The sequence below is a fragment of the Australozyma saopauloensis genome, chromosome 3 (genome assembly GCF_035610405.1).
Source record: "Australozyma saopauloensis chromosome 3, complete sequence".
NCBI lineage: Eukaryota > Fungi > Ascomycota > Pichiomycetes > Serinales > Metschnikowiaceae > Australozyma > Australozyma saopauloensis.
The window spans coordinates 1,172,620-1,187,048 of record NC_086133.1 but is presented as its reverse complement, the minus strand read 5'-3'; the positions used below and the strand labels follow the sequence as shown (position 1 = coordinate 1,187,048).

The 14,429-nt window shown below is 43.5% G+C and overlaps 6 protein-coding genes across 6 annotated transcripts; 2 read left to right on the top strand and 4 right to left on the bottom strand.

Annotated features, from left to right (window-relative positions):
- Positions 1-19: 19 nt before the first annotated feature.
- On the bottom strand, positions 20-1,669 carry PUMCH_002692 (uncharacterized protein; the record flags this gene model as incomplete). The annotated part of the gene is made up of 1 exon (XM_063021692.1): positions 20-1,669. One exon carries the CDS (start codon positions 1,667-1,669, stop codon positions 20-22), a length of 1,650 nt encoding a protein of 549 aa, XP_062877762.1.
- Positions 1,670-2,391: 722 nt separating this feature from the next.
- On the bottom strand, positions 2,392-5,265 carry PUMCH_002691 (uncharacterized protein; the record flags this gene model as incomplete). Its single annotated transcript, XM_063021691.1, has 1 exon — positions 2,392-5,265. One exon carries the CDS (start codon positions 5,263-5,265, stop codon positions 2,392-2,394), a length of 2,874 nt encoding a protein of 957 aa, XP_062877761.1.
- A 9-nt stretch (positions 5,266-5,274) lies between these two features.
- Positions 5,275-6,585, bottom strand: PUMCH_002690 (uncharacterized protein; the record flags this gene model as incomplete). Its single annotated transcript, XM_063021690.1, has 1 exon — positions 5,275-6,585. The coding sequence occupies one exon, from the start codon at positions 6,583-6,585 to the stop codon at positions 5,275-5,277; it is 1,311 nt and encodes a 436-aa protein (XP_062877760.1).
- Positions 6,586-6,996: 411 nt separating this feature from the next.
- On the top strand, positions 6,997-7,944 carry PUMCH_002689 (uncharacterized protein; the record flags this gene model as incomplete). The annotated part of the gene is made up of 1 exon (XM_063021689.1): positions 6,997-7,944. One exon carries the CDS (start codon positions 6,997-6,999, stop codon positions 7,942-7,944), a length of 948 nt encoding a protein of 315 aa, XP_062877759.1.
- A 343-nt stretch (positions 7,945-8,287) lies between these two features.
- Positions 8,288-8,899, bottom strand: PUMCH_002688 (uncharacterized protein; the record flags this gene model as incomplete). The annotated part of the gene is made up of 1 exon (XM_063021688.1): positions 8,288-8,899. The coding sequence occupies one exon, from the start codon at positions 8,897-8,899 to the stop codon at positions 8,288-8,290; it is 612 nt and encodes a 203-aa protein (XP_062877758.1).
- A 3,110-nt stretch (positions 8,900-12,009) lies between these two features.
- Positions 12,010-13,038, top strand: PUMCH_002687 (uncharacterized protein; the record flags this gene model as incomplete). The annotated part of the gene is made up of 1 exon (XM_063021687.1): positions 12,010-13,038. The coding sequence occupies one exon, from the start codon at positions 12,010-12,012 to the stop codon at positions 13,036-13,038; it is 1,029 nt and encodes a 342-aa protein (XP_062877757.1).
- Between the last annotated feature and the right edge of the window lie 1,391 nt (positions 13,039-14,429).

The following is a 14,429-nucleotide window of genomic DNA, read 5'->3' as shown; positions in this document are numbered from 1 at the left end:
AATTGAATATAAACAAGGCTTACTCCTTCGAGATGTCTCTACCAAACATGGCAATCTTTGCCCAGTCAAGACAAACCAAGATCTGGTTTTTGACGGAAAGACACATGTAAATGTAGGCAGATCTCCAGAACAAGTAGGTGAAAGTACCACCGGTGGAAACGTTGGACCAGTCGCCCCATACCAAGTCAGCGACGGCTCTCTCCGAACCAATGTAGGCCAAAGAACCTTGATGGTTGTACTTGAATGGCTCCAAGGAAGACTCCAACTTGACCAATTTCTTGCTCATTCTGTCTACGTTGTCTTGAGGACCAGGAGCGGAGATCTTTTGCTTCAAAGACTCAATGTCGTCCAATCTCTTCAAGTGTTGAGCCAAAAAGATACCCTCTTGGAAAGCAACTTGAGCAGTAGGGGCAAACTTGGTGAAGGTACAGTCACCCAAGGCAAAGATGTTGTTAGAACCGTCGACCAACAACTTGTCGTCGACCAACAAACCTCTTCTAGCGTTCTTCTGCTCATCAATCTTGGAGGACAAGTCTCTCACAATTGGTCTAGGAGCGTTACCGGTGGCCCAAATCAACATACCGTATGGAATCTCAACAGTGGTAGAAGAACCGTCTTGAGCCTTGGTCTGAGCAATAACAGCGCGGTCGTCGACCTTCTTGACCATGGTGTTGGTTCTCAAGTCGATGTTGGTGTCCTGGAAAACCTGCTTGGTGTAGTCGACCAATTTCTTGTTAAACATGTTCAAAACGTTAGGCAAAGCCTCCACAAGGGTGACCTTCAACTCAGAAGCAACCTCAGGCATCCATTTGCGGAGATCCTGGTCAATGTAGTCCTGCAACTCACCGGCAACCTCAACACCAGTTGGGCCACCACCACAAACGACAATGGACAACAATCTCTTTCTCTCAGGGTCACCCTTAGGAAGGATGTTGGCGGCCTCGATGACCTCCATGAGACGTCTACGAATCTTGATGGAGTCACTGACCTCCTTCAAGAAAGTGGAGTGTTCAGCGACACCTGGAATTCCGAAAGTGGATGGCTGAGCGCCGACACCCACCACCAAGTAATCGTACTGCAAAGAAGTGCTAATGTCTTCGGACACAGTAGGCTTGGAGGAACCGGTGTCAGTACCAGAGTGGCCGGAGTGGACAGTGGTAGACTGCTTGATGGTCAATTTGTTGTTGATTGGGTCGATCTCAGTGGCCTCGGCCTCCAAGTAGATGACCTCGGCGGAACATTTTCTAGTGATGGCTCTGACGGGCTCGATAATGGATCTCAACTCGACGGTACCGGTAGGACAGGAGGGCAACAAGGGGGTGAAAAGGAAGTAGTTTCTTGGAGAAACCACCACCACGTTGTACAACGAGGTGTCCAAGTTCTTCAAAAGCGAGATGGAGCCCCATCCGGAACCCAAAATCACCAATGTCTTCTTCTTACGGCCATCCTCGAAAGTGGAAACCTGCTTGGATTGGTCTGCAGGGTACGACTCTTTGTAGACCTTGTAGCCCAAGTAACCGACGGCAGCAGCAGTGGAAAGAACCAGAACACCGACGGCAGCACGCAAAGTCTTTCTAAAAGCACCCGCTTTAGGAGCAGCACCTTGGGGAGATTGGGCGAACTTCCTAGCCAGAGCCAGGAAAAAACGCACACCAGCACTTCTGAACATGGTCGAATAAATTAGCCAATCGGATCAGAGTAAGGTTGGCTTAGTCAGTGGAATATATTGACACGAGTCCGAGGAACTGTTTCAGTTTGGGGACGGTGAATGTTTCACTTCAAAAGTCGCTGGTTGGAAATTCGTCCTGAGGGATGAGGTGCGATAGATGTACGGGCAGGAAGGCTCCCGCGCGTCGGAGTTTACGGTGCCGGAGTCGAGGGGAAGTCGGCGGTAGGACTAGTGGGAGGATTTTAGGGATTAGGAATAATGGAAGGCGGTGATTGGTTGAAAGGAGGGCGCGGCGTTTGCTTAGATTTTGGTGTTGATCCATTGGGTTTTTTTCTGTTTGGGTTGGGTCTGTTCGGGGCCACGGCTGGTGGAGGGACCTGATAAGTGAGTCATGATAAGCGCGAGAAAAAGTATTGGTCCGGAATTTTTCCATCGGGTGATTTTTTTTTCGGGTTTGTTTTTTTCTTCTCTTGCATTCTAGTTCCTTTCTATTTATTCGTATTCCGTGACCTCTGTTCGTTACTGCATTTTCATTTTTGTTGTTGGTGATCGGTGTTAAGACCATAGTTTTTCCGAGGAATTGAGCCGCATCTGAGATTTTGACTTAAACAGAACTAATGGCCGAAAAACTGTCGCAGGCATCAATTCAGCGGTGATTTTGGTCAATTGGGTCCGTTTTCATTTTGGTACTTGTTTGTGTTTATGTATCTTACTGTAGTAGCTCACTGCCTCTGGCTCTTGAGGATATCGTTGTTGACCTTCAGAAGTTGTTTCGAATCATTGATCCTCAACGGTGACTTAGGGTCACGCTCAGTGGTTTGCTCGTAGAGTTCGTTTGGAAATATCTCGAGTTTTCCTGACGGTATCTTAAACGGCTCCGCGCTCTCGGCGCCAACAAAGTATAATCCGTCCTTACAGCACTCGACGGCCTGCTCGTAGTCGGCAGTACTAAAGTTGCCATGTGTAGAGACAATCATGAAGTCGCTTGTGTAGAGATCGGCCGCCATTTGGACTATGGGCATTTCGAAGTCATCCGTCTGCTCCTCAAAGAGCTCTCGAATAAGAAGTTTCATGTATGGACTGCTACACACAATCAGTATCTTCCGTCTTGGGTACTCAAGACATTGCATAAATCTGTAGATTTGAAGGCACATAGATGCCTCCTCGACGTTTGCTTGTTGGTCTGATGGCGCGACTTTTACTCTCTGACAATTGTGCGCAAATCCAGCGTTTGCCGGGTTTGCTTTGGTTGTTATTGGTTCAACAGTATGATCCAATTCTATCAGTGTAAAATCTATCACATTCTTGAAGCTCATGTTAGTGTTTCCGGTCACAATTAATCGTTTAAGGTCGGCAGTTGGTTCTGGGAGGTAGGTTATATCATCTATGATAATTGTGTGAGCTCCCGGCGGTACCCTTTCAATATCTTCATTCGAACATATTAACAAGTGTGCTTTCTCAATAAGGGCCTCGTTGAGCTTTCCAATCGTGGTCTGGTCCGATGCGCCCATGCTCAGTTTGTCGAAGTACGCTAGTTCCAGAAGATTGGCAAACAAGTTGCAAATCCCCGCATAATGCTCTGACAATGCGGATTTATATTCTGCAAACGATTTGCACTTTAGCGCTTCGAACGGATAGTGGTCGTACAGCTCTTCTGATATTGATGTGAGATACTCCTTCCACTTGGGCTGGATTTGAGTCTCGTACAACATGAAAGCATTTCGAATAGAGCCCGCAAAGTCGTACTCCTGGAGACCAAGATGGTCTGCCAAAATAGAGACTTGACATAGGCTCTCCTTGATCATCGCTCTTGCTCTCGCTAAACTCTCATTGTCGGAATCGTATTTGAAGGTGGAGGCAGCAAAAGCAGGATTTAAAGGAAATAAATCAACAGCAGTTTTCGATGGAAGGACCACAAGAACATAGCCATCTGAGTTCAGTAATTTTTCGGTTGAGAGAAGCCTTGAGATGAGCTGTGTAACTTGGTAGGTTGGAAATGATTGCAATTTGGAGATTGGCTTATCAAGCAAAATCTGTAGAGTACTTTCAATGGACATCGATTCTTTTTTGGGTGATTTTGCTGGTGGAGAGCCGAAGTAATCGAAGATATCAGGAACTTGGCCATCCCTGTAAGGCGTGTGTTGAAAGTTGAGCGAGGATAGATTGATTATCGAGTTGAATCTGTGGTCCATCTCGGGCTCAGTGCGGTAAATCTCAAGCAGCGAATCCAACTTTGTAACTCTTGCGATTCGACAAGACACAACACCGAATTTCGCCATCCGTCTCAGTCCTCCGTACTTGTTGGGCTTTTGCAATTCTAAGAGCAAGACGTAATGATCTTTCAAGAGTGTGGAGCGGAACTCGTTATTCACGCCTGTGATGGTTGCGAGGCACCCTTTCCCATTTACTGCGTCGATCCTTGAGAAGTACTTACTTGAGCCTTTAATACCCAGGGCGACTGATGGATCCGTGATTTCAAGTCTGGAAAGTGCAGATATCGCAAGATCGTGGATATTTTTTCGCGAAGATAATAAGCGTGTGCTCTCGATTTGGTAATATATGAGGGTTTTGGGCAGATATTGAAATGGCATCAAGGGGGCAGGCAAGAACGAAACCAAGGTATTGGGCTCGAAAATGTCAAATACAGTCTCTTCATTCGACAATTCAATGTTTTGGAGTTCCTGCCAACTTACAGCGCTTCCTAGTATGAGACATGAAATTATTTGGGCAAGCATTGTTTGCTTTTCGGGTCCAGAATAGCCTAGATGAGCAGCAATTTGTGCTCTTTCCGAATCTTGAAAAGATTTGACTTCGCCCATTAGCCTTTCGGGGTCGATGTCTAAGCTCAGAGGGGCGTCGGATACTGACCGGAGCTTATCTCCTAGATCATTCTGGGCCAAGTAAATCTGCAATTGAGTGAACCTCTCATCTGAATTTTCAATAGTAGCAAAGAGTAGAATCTGGGCCAACCATCTGACGGGCCCATTGTCTGCTTTGTAGTAGTATGCTGGGAAAACGTATGATCTGATAAGAGCGCCAAGTTCAGTCTGTGACTGGACACAAGACATACAGAACATCAAAAAGCATTGAATGAGTTCATAGTTTTCGCTCATTTCGATTGCAGTGTATCTCAGTAGGAGTGAGTCCCTCCATTTCGAGTATATTGGGTTCTTCACTAGCAAATCCGGCTGTTTAGCAAGAAGTACACGCAAAAAAATGAGCATTTTCGCCTCTAACTTACTGGAAGATTCATTTGTATTTATGGTCGATACTAGAACCCGCAGCATCAATTGTTGGGCCATTTCAGGCTTCTTCTGTATGAGATCTAGCCCCAGAGTCTGACCCAGAGTCTCAAACTCATAAGAGATGATTTCCAAGAGAAGCTCTAAATGTGAATTCGATACGTCTGGGTGAAAAAAACGCCAAAGGACATTTTCGAGGTAATTTGCAGCCAAAAGGTCTTTGAGATGGTTTGGCGAGTGTGTGCGGATGTAGACATCGGAAATAAGCCCCGAATGAAATTTCAGAGGCGGTTTTGAGCCCATTCCACGCAAAATGAGCGCCAACGACGCACTTTTTGCCACTTTTGGTGCCATTGCGGGTCTCTAAACTGATTGATGGCTGATACTATAAGAGAGCTTTTCTGCAGGACACCAAGATGGAAAATCAGTAGAAAATGAAAAATGGGGCACTGTCTGCAGTCCCTCGCTATCGATTTGCAGCCAATTATGAACCAACCGAAAAGCGTGGAGATAAATTCCAGGATGGGCATTTTCGGTATAGAGAGGCAGCATACACTCTACACATTTTCCGGTTATGAGCCTTTGGTCCCGATCTGTTCTGCGTTTGGCCAAATTCTCGAGAAGTGTGTTTATTTCGGGGGTCACAAATTCCGAGACTGTGATCAGCTCTGGAATCGGTGCATCGAGTCCAGTTACAGCAAATTGAGGGTATTTCTCGAAGATGTTCTTGTAGATGATTCTCTCAATTTGATTCTTTCTGCTGTTGATTTCATTTTGGCCATTGTAGTATTCATCGTTGGAGATAGGATGTCCCAAAAGTGCCAAATGAATCCTGATCTGGTGCATTCTTCCAGTCACCGGTTTGCAGAGGACAATGCTTTCGTCAGATTCAGGTAAATATGCCAACCTTTGAAACTTGGTGGTTGAGTTGGTGGGGACTTCTTTGGGTACATTCAAGTAGCCGCCAGACGAATTGACACTTATGAGTGGACAACGGTAGGAACATTTATCGTGAACAAAATTGCCTTTCACGCGAGCAAGATATTGTTTCTCCAATTGAGTGTGAACACGGAAGACTGCCATCATGGCTTTGCAAAATAGTTTAGTTTTCGCCAACACTATTATGCCCAGAGTTGATTTATCGAGCCGGTGGCAAGGCCAGACTGGATATCCCAATTCGTTTGCAACTATTTCCAGAAGTGTGTTGTAGCGGTAGATGCCTCCAGGATGTGTGGGTACTCCTGACGGTTTACAGGCTACGAGTATATCCTTATTGTCAAATAAGATCAGAACACCGCACTTCATCATATACAGAGATTGAGACCTACCATCAAAGTAGTTCACGGTTGGAATCATCGTACGGTTAGGCGTCCATATCACAGATGGCTCATGAACATGCTGAAGATTATGGATTATATCGTGGGCCATCAATTGTCTAGTTAGAAGCTCTGTTCCCTTTATTGGTATTGGCCCACCTGCTTTACCATTATTTTTTGTTACATATATGTCGTGCAGGGCTATTCCTTGCGATACTACATCATGGTTTTGGCCAAGTTCTGAAGTTAGCACCTCGCCTACAGTGCGGCCGGCCCAACGCTGCTTAAATGGGGTTCTGTGATCATGATAGTATGGTGTTACACGTCGAAGGCCATTGCTGACTGTATAAGACGGCATTGTGGAGAGCTTTAGTGTGCTTCTGGAGACGAAGCGGAAAGGAGTGAAAAATCGGTTCTGGTGCGCCGTTCAAGACGTAAAAATAGTATGAAAATGAAGCTCGTCAAACGAAAAGTCCAATGGGATGGTATTCAATGTCGCAAAAATCAAATTGCACTCCGTCACCAGGGATATTCTTCTGTTCTGAGTTGCACCTGAAAGAACACACCAAGATGCCCCAAAATCGGTTCAGCCAAGAACACAAAAAACATAAAAATAAAACTTATCGCAAAAAAATACTTTTTAATTCAAGCAAACTAAAAAACGAGCGCTAACTCCAATTCCCGTCTTGTTCGACTTTTCCAGGAGTGCACAGTGCATAAAATTTGAAAAATATCCCTACCACAACCAAACCTCCTCTCAAACACAACAATGTTCCGGATTCCGCAGCGGTTTTTCGGCACAACGTGTCCTCGGCTCAGTGCAGAAACTACCAGCACCGTTTCTCGCGCCTCATATCCCGTCAAATTGGCCCTGAAGCAGTTTTTCCCTCAAGATGCAACAAGACTGAAAAAGAGAGCCTTGAGACGTAGAGAATTGCGTTTGAAGAGTCAAATCATCCGTGACGTCAACAACTTGAAACAACATCGCATCAAAAACTCGCCATACCTGGTGGATCCCGTTCTAGGATCTGCTGAGTGCACTTTCATAAAATCCATGAAGGAGGTGCTTGAAGAGCCCAACGCATTGGCCTTTGGATATGACCGTGTGGAGTTTGAGAAGCTCATGTACGGTGCTCAAAAGGCAGCCTTGGATGCCACCATTGGCGGTGAAACTGTGACTGAAAAGGTGATCAGTACTGAAGAGAAGAAGAAGCGGGCTTTGATGACCATTTTGCACAACAAAAACTCCAGCAACGAGGACAAACGGAAGCGCGCTATTGCATTTGCTCGTCAGGAGTTCCAGAGATTCGATGGAGACACAGGTTCACCAGAGGTCCAGGCTGCTGTAAGCACAGTCAAGATTCACTGGAACATGCGCAACATCATCGATGCGTTCAAGGATAAGGAACGTATTCAACGTGTGCGCCAGATGGTGCAGGGTCGCCAAAAGATGTTGAAGTACTTGAAGAGAAACAACCCGGAGAGATACTACTACGCCATTGAGAAGTTGGGCTTGACAGACGATGTGGTTTGCAACGAGTTTTCCATGAGCAAGGCTTACATGGATGAGTATGAGGTGTTTGGTGACCGTAAGCAGTTGAGGGTGACACCTACAATGAAGCGTCGGAGAGAGAAGATTGCTGACTTGGAAAGACGTGTGGAGGAGTACCACCGGGTGGCTCGTGAGAACTACGCCAAGATTAATGGAACCGCCTAGGGGCGCATGTGAATAGTTTGTAAATATATTGATGTATTGAGAGAGAAGGAAAGATGCAGACGGGGGGTGTATTGTTTCGTGAGAAGTAGAATGAGTATAGGTGGCGACTGAACACACAAAAGATTTTTGGGTAGGAATGATGATTCTGGTAATGGTGTGGAATCTTCGAAGCTCCTGAGAATTTGAACTTAAATGAGTAAAATTGACAGCGAAATTCAGTCTCACAATGATGTAAAGATGAGTGAAGAAATTCATGGGTAAAATTGTGGAATAGGCACGGGCTGAAAATCATGTTAGAGAATTTTTGCAATTACTTTCAGCGGCCTCTTTTATGTTGGTTGTTTTACGAAGTATCTCCAAATACCTCTTCCGTGAGCTTAGCGAAGTTTGCTTCGAAATCTAACCTTTTCACTTCATCGATGCCGCTCTGAAGAGCATCAACCAGAGCCACCACCGAGGATTTTAGCTCGTCACATTCAGTAGCCTGCTGTAGAAGGTCCTCGTACAATTCCACATTGTCAATGCATAGCTGGTCATAGATCAGCTGCAACTTGGCAATTGCATCCAATTTCGGCTGGACTACCGCCGCATCCATCAACTCGTCCGCAGAAAGTCGATCAATGTGTAATTGCATGCCAGAATTCTGCTCTTTTCTTTTCCGTGCATCTATGACGATATCATCCAAGGCATTGAGCCGCAGTTCGACGTTACGTTCCTGGCAAATATGCTCAAATTGGCTGAGACTGGTAGACCGAAAATAACTTGCTACCTGCTTCCTGGCAAGCTCGAGTATTGCTTCTCCACCTTCCACTTGAGATATCTGGGGGAAACAAGATGCTACCTGCTCCGAATCCATCAGCCGTTTCACTGTCTGGTCAACAGCTTTCTCTAAGACTCGCTTTAGGCGATCATAACGGACGTGTTGATGTTCTAGGTCGAGGTTTTGTGAACTCATAAAATATGAGATAGTCAGCCGAGGAGATGCGTTTGGAATATGAGAAATACGCTCTGTGATCTTTGTAAGATTTTATATCCGCTAGTCGAAATTTCAATTTCGTCAACTCGCTTTTACGCGTGTTAGTGGGAGACTTGTTTTGTTATTGTTTGTAGGAGAAGTATACACAGGACGGAGATATGGGGTCAAAAACAAAACTAAGAAGATAAAACTGGAAAAGACAAAATTATTGCAGGGGGAAACACAACTTGAATCTGCTTATGATGTATAGAAAGAATTGTAAATTGAAGTTGTTAAATGTGTTTTGATTGTCTTCTGGTCGGTGGTAGAAGGTCAAAACAAGTTTTGTTTCTTGCTCATACAAAACAATGAAGTTCTCTTGTTGGTACACGTTGCTTAATTTATAGAGTTATATCAAATATCAAGATTATCGAGATTGCTGTCGACTCTTGGATGGAACGCATCGAATGAGAAACTCTGGATAGCGACGATAGGACAGCACAGGTGCCTACTTATATCTGACTAGATAGCTAGACCGGGATACAAATATTGCTAGCTACATTTGAGGTTATAGAGCAAGGTATACAAGTCTTCAAAACAATTTAATAACTGTGTGAACAGATCATCAAACATGAATGTTAGGAGGTATCGGGTATATACCGAGCAAAGTAATGTAAATGTCAGATCGTGACCAAGAAGGGTTACGATGGCTAACATTTGGAAGTAATTGCAAGCTGTATATTCGTAAGATTTCCTGAAATATACCTATTAATTGATTAAGCTGTTCCTCCAGCTTCTTTGAAGATTCTTCCGAGTCGTTTATTCTTTCCTAAGATTCTTTCCTAAGAATTTTTCTGATCTACCGATCTATTCTTTCCTAATCTGGATGCTCCGTAGATCCTCTAACAATTAATGATCAACCTAACAGTACAAACACCAACGAACAGTTGCTTCCTAAAGTCCCATCTGATTCCCGGCTGTCTAGCAAAATGACGTTTTAGGAAATTTCTTGTTAATAAATAAATTGTATCGTTCCCATTCGATGAGTCTAAATATTATGCTCGTTGAAAAAGAACAAAACGGAAACCAGTACCGAAGATCAAACGAGAGACAGTAATTTCCTATAAAACGAGATAACTATAATAGATGCTGGAATTCAAGTCATCCAATTTGTATAGACAGTGTTCGTAGCGCGCTTACAAGTCTGTTCTGCTTCGTTACTACTTTCGATTGCAGCCACAAGCATCTTCTTTCGCGATCATCTCAACACCGCCAATTAGAAGTAACATAATCAAAATTCAATGATCGAAAGCAACCATCAGGACCCGCCAATAGGCGGATCGCAGAACCTCCCCGGGCCTCTACTCGGTCCCGTTCTGAGACAACAAGAGGAAAGTGTCGGTTTTGATGATCCTTATTCATCCGAAAGATTAACTGAGGTCCCCATTGGCGATTTTTATCCTAGATTCCGAGATGATATTGTTTCCATAGTGGAATCCCATTTGACCGAGCTGGAGAAACATTTAAAGCCAACCACCATTCGTGCCTTCAGAAAAGCCGCGGAGGGTCTTGCCGAAGAAATTCTCACTCGAGTCGATAAGCATCAGAAACTGGAAGCCGAAATGATCGATGTGATGAATGAGATGAAAAACGACTATTATCTGCAAACATGGGTAAGATCAGATAAATGGATAGAAAGGATTCAAATCTTAGAACGAATCATCATCCATTTTTCACTTAGGCAAGATAAGTTTAGCCTGTGTCGAGGTTTGCCTACAGAGACTTCCAATTTGCTCATTGAGAAATTAGACGTCTGTGTTCGTGAACACCTCTCACAACTCAGATTACTCTATATGCGTGAGTATCAAGGCGCCTGGTGGAAGTTTTACCGTATGGTTGAATATGGTATTCCTTTGATGAGACAAAGAACACATAATATCTCCCATGTCATTTGGTTTCTCATCACTGGCTTCTTCTACGCCCTTTACTGGTCTGTTGCCCCTCTGTGGCTTGACAAGGATTGGATTGAATCCCTTTCATTTACCTCCGAGTGTGCTTTAATTCTTTATTGTCTTATGTTTTTGTTGTCGAATGGGGAGTTGGCGTTCTACCTTTGCTCATTTCGCCCCAGTGTTAAACCATTGTACGAGCATGCGACAAAAAGTATTGCGTGGGCAGAGAGCAACTGGCCAACTTCAAAATTTGGCTCTGGATTTACATGGCGATTTTGGAAGAGGAGAAGTGATGGTTATGTTCCCCGGGCTGGACCATGCACCGATCTTGAATACAAGGGAGATGAGTATGTTTAAAAGGCGAACCTTCTGCGAAGAGTGTCAGCTACAAATACTGAATTCACGAACCGAAAGAAGTACGGATCATCGAAGGTGGTCTACATCTTCTGAGGCTGTGATGGGTGGCTTTTATTGACTCAAGAGTAGTCAACTTATATGTGCTTCCTCGTCTCTATCGGATTAATACATCCGTACCTCTGCATAGATTTGAGTATGACAGTTTGCCATTTGGCTTAAGTGTAGTAACAGCGACAGCATTGTGTGCCGTACCAGATCATTATTTACCCTAATAATAGATACAAAAAATAATTAAGAAAACCAGCGATTTAGTTGATTAGAGCTCTATGATGTATTTTATTTGTTCCCAGCTTGGTGATTGAAGGTTGTCACAACTTTTTATTGCGCGCACATACGAAGTAATTAGGCTTCTCTTGTTGAATCGAAACACCAACCAACAATTGCTCCATCAAAACTCATCCCATCGTCGGCAATCTCGCTGAATAGCTCTTTGCTAAGCTATTTCGTTTGATACATAGATTGATCGTTTTGATTTGATGAGTCTAAGTGTTATGCTCGTTCGAACAGAACAAAATGGATTTCAGTACTTAAAAATGAACCCGACCGAGTAAAATTCGATGTATAAAAGTTTCTTCAATATATGCAAAACTTGGTGTCGTTTCATCTTTGTAGGTTGTGTTCTTAGCGCGCCGCTACATCTGTATCGCCCCTTCACTTGCAGCACTTACTCTCAATTGCAGCCACCACTACCTACTCTTGAGACCGACCCTACACCACCAATCAAATAAATCGAATAGAAAAATGATGAGATACGTTCTCGAGAAAATGGGTGTCGTTTCTCGTCAGCTCTCACCAGATATTGAATCGCAGATCATTTCCGAGTCTCAATCTGGTTCAGCCCTGAGACTACAAGAGGCGGAGGATGCTTTTAATAACCCATACTCATCTGAAAGGTTGACCAACGTCCACATTGTATATTTTTATACAAATTTCGATTCCAAACTTCATCTCACAAGGGCAGACCGCTTAAATAAGTTCCAAGGTTTTCCAGGCTCTCACAAGAAGGCCGTCTGTTCAGCTGCAGAGAATCTTATCACAGTACTTTCGACTAGAGTCTATAAGCATCAAAAATGGGAGACTGGTATGATCAAATCGATGAATGAAATGAAACTCGGCTTAGGTCCGACCACATCGCCAAGACCATGTAAATGGGTAGATAGAGTTGATCACTTACAAAATGATCTCCACCGCATTTTACAGACCAAATATTGGCTTGACCCAATTCCACAGCTGTGTGAAGCATTTATTGATTTGCTCATTGACGATTTCGAAGTTTGTATTCGTGAACATCTCTCGCAACTCAGGTTACTCTACGAGCGTGAGTTTGAAGGTTTCTTTTGGAAGCTATACGTTATACGCCACTTTGGGATCTCTAGAATTGTTTCAGTGCCACAAAATATTCAGAATTATGCTCCATTAACATTTTTTTTCGGCTCGCTCCTCTTACTCTGGTATAATACTCCCAAATATATCGAGAAAAAATGGTATTTCAAGATACCAGGATGTATTGGTTTAAGCATCGTTGCATTCATGTTTTTAATTTCTTTGGTGGATGGGAAGATCGCTTTCTACCTTTGCTCATTTCACCCTAGTGTGAGACCATTGTACGAGCATGCAACATCATGCATTCCGTGGGGCGAGGCCAACTGGCCATATTCAATATTTGGCTCTGGATTGGCATGGCGATTTTGGAAGGAGAGAAGTGATGGTTATGTTCCGCGGGCCCGACCATGTACTGATGTTGAAATCAAGGGAGCTAAGTGTGCTTAGAAGCAGAACCTTCTGGGAAGAGTGTCAGTTTCAAATACTGTCACCACAATCCGATAGGTGGTTTGGATCATTTGAAAGTGGGCTACATGTTCTGAGGTTGTGATGGGGAGCAATGGTGGCTTTCGTTGGCTCAAGATTAGTCTACGGGTCCAGAAAAGAAAAAAGGAATAAAAAAAGGATTGGTTTAAAGTATGAATCAAGTTATTTATATCAAGGAATTCATGTGGTGTTGCTAATGGTACTTCCGAGCTCAAAGAGTTTCCTCTATGTCGAGAACACATCCACACTTAACTTATCCTTTAAATAATGTCGAATAATACATATAAAGGCTTGATATGATTCCTCTACTTTAATTTTTAACTCAACGCATGATCTTGATCCTAAACTCATTCAACTACAAGTAATTACGAGTATTCTTACACATGGTGCTCCAATCTGATGTCATGCCTGGACACCAATCAGTCTATTTGATTTACATAACTCTTTCACAGTCCTTTCCAGTAGTGGCAAAGATAAGTATTTGTAGTAATTGAATGCTTCAGAATGTGGAGCTTAGGATGAAGACTGTGGCTTATGTGCACCTGTGTCAATCCCAGTTGCATATTGGTACTTTAGAGAATGACAGTATTGTGTACATTAACAAGCCATTGTTTACCTGAACAACAATTACAAGTATAAAAGAGGAGGGCCATAATTCACTTGTTTGGAGTTCTAGAATGTGTTTTTATTTTCTTCTGCGGTGGTAGAGGGTCAAAACAAGTTTTGCTCCTTGCTCATACAAAACAATAAGGCTTCTCTTGTTAGTACATGATAGGTAACTCATAGAGTATTACACACTAGAGTACCAAAGTGAGTATTCCGAGATAGCAGTTGACGCTAGGATAAGTGATATCGAATGAGAAGCTTCGGGCCGCCACTACGGCTCGTCATTCGGCCTGGACCATTGATAGGCCTTGGATTGGCCGAAATCTAACCAGTAGATCAGTTCGGGATATGAGTAGGTCTAGCTACAGTCGAATGTATCAAGCGACGAATACAGGGATTCTAACAAATGCAATAACTGTGTGAACAGATCATCAAACATGAATGTTAGGAGGTATCGGGTATATACCGAGCAAAGTAATGTAAATGTCAGATCGTGACCAAGAAGGGTTACGATGGCTAACATTTGGAAGTAATTGCAAGCTGTATATTCGTAAGATTTCCTGAAATATACCTATCAATTGATTAAGCTGTTTCTCCAGCTTCTTCGAAGATTCTTCCGGATCGTTTATTCTTTCCTAAGACTCTTTCCTAAGAATTTTTCTGATCTACCGATCTATTCTTTCCTAATCTGGATGCTCCGTGTATCCTATAGACTAATTTGGATGTGCTCCGTGGATCCTCTAACA